At 57.0% G+C, this 8686-nt stretch overlaps 1 protein-coding gene across 3 annotated transcripts in view; it reads right to left on the bottom strand.

The window, feature by feature from the left end:
• SGSM3 (small G protein signaling modulator 3) overlaps positions 1-8660 on the bottom strand; it is an 11240-nt gene extending 2580 nt beyond the window's left edge. For 2 of the 3 annotated variants that reach the window (XM_010833745.1, XM_010833746.1), the window contains exons 1-13: positions 5802-8660; positions 5222-5307; positions 4790-4856; positions 3351-3547; positions 3171-3278; positions 2493-2636; positions 2081-2276; positions 1688-1833; positions 1232-1456; positions 772-826; positions 492-619; positions 241-396; positions 60-114 (exon numbers count right to left, since the gene is read on the bottom strand). In XM_010833745.1, coding sequence (XP_010832047.1) covers positions 60-114; positions 241-396; positions 492-619; positions 772-826; positions 1232-1456; positions 1688-1833; positions 2081-2276; positions 2493-2636; positions 3171-3278; positions 3351-3547; positions 4790-4856; positions 5222-5307; positions 5802-5808 — 1570 coding nt within the window. In that variant the 5' untranslated portion in view covers positions 5809-8660. Of the gene's footprint in view, positions 1-59; positions 115-240; positions 397-491; positions 620-771; positions 827-1231; positions 1457-1687; positions 1834-2080; positions 2277-2492; positions 2740-3170; positions 3279-3350; positions 3548-4789; positions 4857-5221; positions 5308-5801 lie in introns of those variants that run through there. The other variant, XM_010833747.1, reaches the window with a different exon arrangement.
• Between the last annotated feature and the right edge of the window lie 26 nt (positions 8661-8686).

Below are 8686 nucleotides of genomic sequence, written 5' to 3'. Positions count from 1 at the left end.
CACGGCCTGGCCCGCCCTCCCGCCGGCCCGGCACGACACGGACCAGACGGAGGCCTCACCTCTCAGGCCGTTCAGCTCGCCCACCCAGCAGTGCTCGTCCTTCTGAGAGACGATCTGCCAAGGAAAAGTGTGGGAAGCTCGGCTCCGGCTGCCCGGCTTTGTCCTGGGTCAGAGCTCTGGCCAGGCGAGGGCTTGGCCACCCCACCCGCTGCCAAGGGAAGGCGCCCACTCCCCACTCACCGTGATGATGTCGTTCTTGCGGAAGCCCAGCTCGTCGTCGTCATGGCGCTCGAAGTCCAGCAGGGCCTTGGCTCGGCGCGGGTGGCCGCGCGAGCAGGCCACGTAGTTCTCGTGGTCCCGCTGGTGGCTCTCCATGCTGTAGTCCGGGGTCAGCTCCTGCCAGGGCGGCAGAAAGGCCACTGCTCAGGCCAGGGCCAGGGCAGCGAGGCCCCGGTCAAGCCCTGCACCCAGGGCTGGGCCCCAAGACTCACCACATTGCAGTTCTTGGGGTCCGTGCACTGGAAGTGGCGGGCCACACGCAAGATGGCTTCCCGAAGGTCAGCCACCAGCTCCGTCTGCTTGATGTTCTTGCCCTCCATTGCCTCCAGGTCATCCTCCCCTGCGAGGCCCAGAGACCAATGGCAGCCGTGGCCGTGCCCCATCCCGACTCCAGGGAAGCGCAGAGTCCACGTGGGGTGTGAGTCTGATCACCCCCATCACCCCACTTTCAGAGCCCAGCCCAGCACCTGGCCACAAGCATGGAGCTCTCACCGAAGAGCAGCGATGTGATGCCAGACTTCCTCCGCTGAGTCCTGCGGCGGACCACCTGTGGGCACGAAGTCAGGTCAGCGAGGCTGGGCACCGGGCACCCAGCACCCAGACCACCTGTGGGCACGAAGTCAGGTCAGCAGGGCTGGGCATCCAGCACCCAGACCACCTGTGGGCACAAAGTCAGGTCAGCGGGGCTGGGCACCCAGCACCCAGATGGCACCCCAGCACAGGAGGAGGCCCGGCCAGCATCTCACTCACGCTGCCTTCTCTGACGTGGCCTCTGACGCCAGCTCTGAGGGTCAGATCAAGCCTGGGTCTATCCTATGCCCAAAGAGGGTAGCTCTTGGCAGAGACGTGCCAAGGCCAAAGCGGTGGTCCCTCCACAGCGGTGGTCCGGCCAGGCTGGGCCCTGGGAGCTGAGGGGCAGAGGTGAGCGTGGCCTCCTCCCTCCCACGCCCACCTGAGAGAGGCCGGTGGTGGCAGGGGCGCCCAGGAGCTGGCCCTGGTCGGCCAGGAGGTAGGCCAGGTGCTTGCGGCGCTGGGTCTCCACGGCCACGGCAGTGAGCGAGCCCGCCAGCCGCATGGCCTCCGCCAGCAGCAGGTCCGCGTCCTCCAGCTGTGACGGGATGTCTGACAGCGTGTTGAAGATGGAGGCCGAGTTCTCCGACTGGATCAGCTCGTCCTCCTGGGCCGGGCAAAGGGCGGGCGTCACCGCCTGGCGGACCCAAGCCACCAGGGAGACTTCCCTGCACGGTCAAGCTGAGCACAAGGAGGCCCTGCCCCTGAGAGACACCCCCGCTCCCCGGATGGGCCGGTGCACAGGCCGCAGGAGGCCGCAACCTGGACCGGGGAGGTGGAGGGCCGGCCCTGCGGGGCTGCCAAGAAGCCACCTCTGACGCCGGGGCTGGGCTGTCACCTTGAGGCGCAGCATGCCCAACGTGGCCTGGAACAGCACCAGGGAGCCCTCGTAGAAAAACAGGTCCCAGAGTCGCAGCAGCAGGCGGATGTGCACCACGCTGGCGAAGGCCGTGAGGAACCAGTGCAGCGTGATGAGCGACAGCTCTGCGGACACACGGCGGGGCAGGGGTGGTGGGCGCACGGCCGCCAGAACGGGGTGTCCCCCAGGCCCGCGAGCCGTGGAGGAGGCGGGGTGGCAGAGAGCAAGAGAGCTGCGCAGGGGGGCACGCCCCCTTCTCCCTCCCGAGCTGCCAGGTGCCGTGCTCGGCCACGTCCCAAGGCCTCAGACCTGCAGAACCTAAGCCCAAGCTGGGACCCTGGGATCCAGAGCAGAGGCGGGTCGGGCCCTCACCAATGTCGTGCTCCTGGAGCAGCCTGTCCAGGCGAGGCAAGTACTGGACGATGAGGTGCCGCAGGACACGCTGGTCCGTCTGCACGCCCAGCAGGGTGGTGCTGAAGTAGGAGGCGGGGAGCAGGTCCTCGATGATGGCGCACATCATCCAGAAGGCGTCATCCTCCTCCAGGAAGAGCAGGAGGCAGGCAGCCACCTGGCAGGGCAGGGGGACGAGGGGCATCTACCCGGGTCTCCACACACTGTCGGGGGGACCCATCAGAGTAAGGTGGCCTCTGTGGGCGTCACGCCACAGACCATGTGCCCGCCTCAGGCACCTGGTGGCCCTCTCCCTCCTCCCAACGCCCCCGCCACTCTCTCCTTCCCGCCTCCCACCCCAATGATGAGGTGGGTCACCCCGGGCTGTGCTCACCATGCCCGTGCCCTGGCAGTAGCCGATCTCCGGGTAGAGCCAGGCCAGCGCTCGGAGCACCCTGCGCAGGCGGGGCACCCCGACGCCGCTCACGTGGGCGAAGCAGGCATTGCTGGGCATGGTGCGGAGCAGGTCCTTCTCGATCTGCCGGCAGCCCGCCCACAACAAGAGCCCATGAGGCGCAGCTGCAGCGGCACAGCCTCCGCACCCCCGACACCGAGACCCCCGGGGAGGAGGCCAGGGACCCCTGTGTGGGGCAAACCTCAGGTTGGCTTCTCTCCCAGGAAGAGGGGGTCCTCAGGCTCTGGGTCAAAGTTAACCCTCCTCCCTTGGGGATGAGAGCCCAGCTGGTGTGCAGCTGAGGCCACGTGGTTCACGGGGATCTTCTCAACAAAACTACAGAAGCCTGGGGCTTGAGCCAGAGCTATGGAATGAGAATCTCTGGAAAGAAGCCTGGAAACCTGCATTTAAAGTCTCCAGGGGACCCTAATATGCACCAGGTATGGTGACCTTTCTGACTATTCCCCCAACCCCTAGAGCAACCACGGGAGAAGCTGGCTCCAGGCACAGGTGTCGGGGTGAAAGGACTACCCAGGGCTGCCTCCTGGCCGCCGAGCTCTCCTGGGCCAACCCTGAGGGGCCTCCCCCGACTCTTTGCCCCCGACCACAGGGCCTCACCTGCTTGGCAGCAATGGTCTCATCGTTGGAGCTGTTCTTCACAATCTCTCGGTAGGACAGTTCGGAGTTCCTCTTCTTCTGCAGGGCCCCAGACAGCCGCATCCACAGCTGAGGAGGGGGCACGGCACTCAGTCCCCGTGGGGCCCCAGTGCCCATGGCCTCCGTGGGCCCCCGCCTCACCTGTGGCCTCATGCTGTGGGGGACCCCGGCCAGCACCAGGGAGCGGAGCTTCTCCGAGCGTGGCAGGGAGACAGCAATCTTGTCCCAGGTGAGGTCCCCCACGTCGTGGTTGTGGGTGAACTCCAGGTGGGCCTGCCAGCGCAGCCTCTGGGGCGGGTCCTCCAGCAGCTGGCCGGAATAGGGGATGCCATCTGCATCTGTGGGGAGGGGGACAGCGACCTCACTGTCTGTGCTCTGAGAGCAGAGGGCCAGGCTCGGGGTCCACTGCCAAGAGCTCACTGCTGAAACCCAGGGTACTCTTTCCAGTCACTTCCCTGGCACTTCCCTGGCACCCTGAACAGCAAATCTGCACTCTTCACTGTCTCCCCCAAACCAGACCCATGAGCCCACTGTCCCTGCTCCCTAGGTGTTCACCCTTCTGGCCTGAAAATCCTGCTGGCCTTGTCTTTGTCGAGGATCAATAAACATCTAAACACTGTCCCCGTCAGGATACAGAATACTCCCATCATACTAGAAAGTTCCGTGTTCCTCTCAGGCGCAGCTTTTAACTCACAAATACCTGCCTATGAACCAGACAACAACGAAGACTCGTCAGAACGGGAAATGTGCGTGACCTGCAGACGGCTGGGTCTCAGTCAGTTATCTGGTTGGTGGCAGGCCACCCTGGGTTCTGGCAGACGGCCTCCCAAGCGCCCATGTGGCGACCGACAGCAGCAAGCAGTGGGGATAGCCTGGGGTTCACTTACAGAAGACCGGTCACAGATACACAATGACCAGCCCATTGCGATGGGTCAGTACACAGTCACAGAAAATATTCTTTAAAGAATATCTTAACTGACAGACAAAATGCTCATGGAATAAGGTGAAGAGATATAAGAACAATATAAAAACATGTATATGATACCATCTTAGTTATGAAAGGTACAGACGGATACTCACAAAGCCAGGAGAAAAACACACTGAAATGTCAGCAGTTATCTGCAGGTTGTAGGATTACGGATTGTTTTAATCTTTACATATTGATGTATTTTTAAAATTCTTTATAATGAACATTCTTGCTTTTATTATCATATTACGATCAATAAAATTAATCTTAAAAACAAAAACGGGGAATTCCTGGTGGTCCAGTGGCTAGGACTGAGCACTTTCATTGCCAAGGGCCTGAGTTCAATCCCTGGTTGGGGAACTAAGAATCCACAAGCTGTGCAGAGTAGCAAAGAAAAGAAAAAAGGGAACCTCACCCCCCTCCAAAACCAAAAATATCCTGGAGAACTCCATATACTTGTAATAGCATCAGCATCAGATGTGGCTTTGTCCATGATTCTAGAACATCGGGGCGAAACATCCAGAGCCCGAGGCCACCATAGTGTCATCGGCCACAGAGCTGGTGCTCCCCAACAAGGACGGGGGCAGGTTACCCCCGAGGGGCTCAGTCTCACCTTCCTTGTCCACGCGGAACCCGAACTCATCATAGCGGAACTCTGGCTGCTCCACGGTGGCCTCCTCCTAGAGCCGGGGGCGGGAAGGTCAGCACCGCTGCGCTCCTCCCAGCCTCCCCTGAAGCCTCCTGTGGTCATCTCTCAGCTACGGGGCCAACGACCCTCTCGAATTCTCCCCGCATTTTCCTCAGAGGTCAAAGATAATAAGGTCAAGAAACACATTTTATGTGTTTTCGTGTCCCCATAATACCGAGAGCAGAGGTCATACTTTTTCTCCAACCTAATGGTTGATTCACAGAGGATGTGGAGCTAAGAAGCTGTCTCTGGGGCCCATGTGAATACAGGGGAGCGGCTCCCCTCCCAGGACACCTGCAGCAGGTGGTGGCCCCCCGGGCACCCCAGCGTGGGGCAGAGCTGCTGAGCCTGCTGTACCTGCGCGTACTTGGCCAGGATCTCCTGGGGCCACATACTCGGAGTCAGGGCTGAGAAGGGGCCATTGGCAGAAGGTATGTGACTTCCTAAAAGCAGGGAAGACCAGGAATAGGAGATAAACATAATGCAGAGTATTCAGGGGGGGAATTCAAGTTGAGACATCCCTCCTCTACCCCCACCCCCCACCATTAAAGGACTGGACCATCCAGAGTGGGATGGACGGGGGAGGGGAGAAAGCTAGCAACGTGCAACTTTTGGAGGCAGTTACAGGAGACTAGCGGTGTGCTCCAGACGGAACCGGACCCCCTCCCCGGCTCTCCTTCCACCTGCGTGTGAGCACTGCAGGGAGAGGGGGACAGGGACTCGGGGAAACTGAGGAGACAGTGGCAGTAACCCTCCCAGAGACCTGTCAGAAGACTTCCTCCTTCCTCCACCTCTGACCTGGACAGTCCACGTGACCCTCAAAGGTCCATGGGAAACAAGCCGGCTTCCCTCCCACCAGGAAGATCCTCTTGGGTAAGACTCCCTTCCCCCTGGAGGGCCTGTCACCCCATTTCCAAGCCAGGCCCCTGCCTCCCACCTGACATTGTGCAGAGAGGACAGGAGAATCTTCTGCAGATCCAGACTAGGGTTTCCTAGCCTACTGTCTCAGAGCTGGGAGGCTCCTCAAGTGTCATCTGGTCCAGAAACATCTGCTTGGGCAGGAGTGCAAAGGGGAAAGTCATCCACCGCAGCCCCTCTGCAGGGGGTCCTTTCTGTACGTAGGCTGATACACTGGTCCAGGGCGGTGGCGAGGTAAATGTTTGACAGGGAAAGAAAAGTCTCACTTGAAAGAAAAAGTCTACTGTTCTCAACATTTCGTCCAAGAGGAAAACACTGTGAAGAAGCTATGAAACTTGTTCTCAACAGCTCTGCGGGCCAAGAGGAGAGCCTGCTCAGTCCCTGCACTCCTAAGGCTGGAGAGGACCACACAGACAGACGTCCTGATGCTCTACGCTCAAGCAAACATTCCTAAAACAGAAAACAAAAACCAGACACCGCCGAAACTTCCGTGAATAGGTTCCTCCGAGCCAGAATTTTTGAGGAATCACTTAGAACACGTCTGAGTCAGTACCTCCACTCACCTGACTCTGGCGTTTCCACTTCATCCACCACACTTTCCAGCACCTCACGGCTGGAAAACTATGAAGTTGCAATCTAACTAAATCTCCTGTTATTGTTTAAACCCTTGCCTTTCTCTTTTTGTCCTCGTAAAAAAGTGACCCAACATTAAAAAGACAAATAGCCCAATTTTTAAAAACAGGCTTAAGATCTGAAAAGACATTTCTCCAAAGAACAGATGTTAAGTAGCCAGTGAGCATGTACAAAGATGTTCAACATCATTAGTCACCAGGAAAATGCACATCAGAACCACAGTGAGAGACCACGTCACAGCCACGAGGACGGCTGTAATCAAAAAGGCAATGATTAGTGCTGGTGAGGATGTGGCGAAACTAGAAGCCTCATCTGCTGCTGGTGGGAACGTCAGATGGCGGAGCTGCTGTGGAAAGCACTCTGACGCTCCTCAAAAGGTGAGATGTAGGGTTACCATATGACCCCAGAATTCCACTCCTAGTTATTTACCCACAGAAGTTAAAACAAGTATCCACACAGACAACTGTACACGGAGGTTTACAGCAGAATGACGCATTCGAGCCAAAATGCAGAAACAACCCGTGTGTCCAAGAACTGGTGCAGGGGTATATGGAACGCACAGAATATCCATACAACGGAATATCATTCAGCTGTAAAAAGGAATGAAGTGCTAATGATGCTATACCATAGGGGAATCTTCAAAACAGTATGCTCAGTTAAAGAAGCCAGTCACAAGAGGATGAATATTGGTATGATTCTATTTAAAAGAAATGTCCAGCAGAAGCAAATCCCCAGTTACAGAAAGTAGATTAGTGACTGCCAGGGGCTGGAGGAGAGGGGAAGGCAGAAGGCAGGGGAAGGATGCGTGCGGGATATCTATCTGTGGAGGTGAAAACTGGTCTGGAATTGGAGAGTGGTGATTAGCCACACAACAGCAAGAAATATTCAAACCACTGAATTATCCACTTTAAAAGTAGTAAACTTTGTAGCATGTGATTTGTATGTCAATTTTAAAACAATAAATAATCAATCGAGGCATCAGCACTCAGGGCTTCCTCTCACTTTCTAACCTGCTCCCTTTAGAACTAGAAAGAACCCGTCATCACCTACTTCAGCCTCAACAGAAATGCAGCTTCTCAGCCTTTTTCTGAATGAAGCCTTTCACTTCTAACCATGAAACGAAAGGAAGGTAACATAAATGGAAGATAACCATGGGGCCGTGGCTGAAATCTTTTAGGACAAGTGCCCTCTGGGTTTTGGAACCACACCCGCCCAGCCCTAAACACCCTTCCGCCATTCTCAGGTGACAGGCGCGTGAAGGTGACAGCTGCTGGCTCCACCTCCTCCCTGCTGTCTGCACAGGGTTCTGGGTACACGTGAAGGGTCAGCTGAGTGAGAAAGAAACAAAAAGGAAAGTCAGAGAACCATCGAGGGCGCTCTGAGAAAACATCAGCCTATGGACCCTTTACTCCAGCATACGTTGAAAATTAGGCACGTGAAAAACATCTTAGCTCTCTTTAAAGACACACTTGCAAATCTGGGGCCAAAACTAATCAGCTTGTCCCAAGGGCAGTTCAGCTGGGTCACCAGCCCCTCCTCCTGCCCAGACACAACCTAACTGGGCCATGTATGAACTAAATGCTCATCATGACGGCCCACCTGGGAGGCAGCCCTCCTGCTTCCAGACAAGTCCTGCTGAGAAACAGATGGCAGAACCCACTTCCCTAATGGGCCAGCCGCCCTAGACCTGTCTGTCTGCTTTGCAAGAGGAAGACGTAATGTCTTCCTTCAGTGTGACAGGTATGCGGGGCCTGGTTTGAATCAGAATTCTGTGATGGATGGAGCAAGTATTTTTACATTAAAGCAAGAAATTCTTAAAATCATGTCAGCATGCATCCTCACAGCATATTTTGATGCAGATTATCTCCAGTCCTCACACATGAGAAACAAGCTGAGAAGAGACCCACGTGCAGTCTCCCAAACGGACCCTGATAACCGTCCCCAGCATGGCACCTGCGGAGAGGCTGTCGGTCAGCCACCAGCTCGGCAGTGCTGGGGAAGAACCCCCGAGCTCGGCCATGCCGCTGCGGCCTGGAGCCCTGGGCGAGCACGCTGCTGTGGCATCAGCCTTAGGAGAGCGCGGCTTTCCAGCTCATCCTCTGCCACCTTCGTGCAGGGCCAGACGGTGCTGCGGATCAAGTGAAGACCTCTCTGGTCAGACAGGTGTGCATTCACACCCCAGCTCTGCGGCTCCCCGCTTATAAGCTTGGGCACATTCACATCACTTGTTCGAATCTCAGTTTTCTTCTCCACAGACTGGACAGAATAACA

Source organism: Bison bison, unplaced genomic scaffold (assembly GCF_000754665.1).
Source record: "Bison bison bison isolate TAMUID 2011002044 unplaced genomic scaffold, Bison_UMD1.0 scf7180017863885, whole genome shotgun sequence".
Taxonomy (NCBI): Eukaryota; Metazoa; Chordata; class Mammalia; order Artiodactyla; family Bovidae; genus Bison; species Bison bison.
This window is presented reverse-complemented; position numbering and strand designations above follow the sequence as displayed.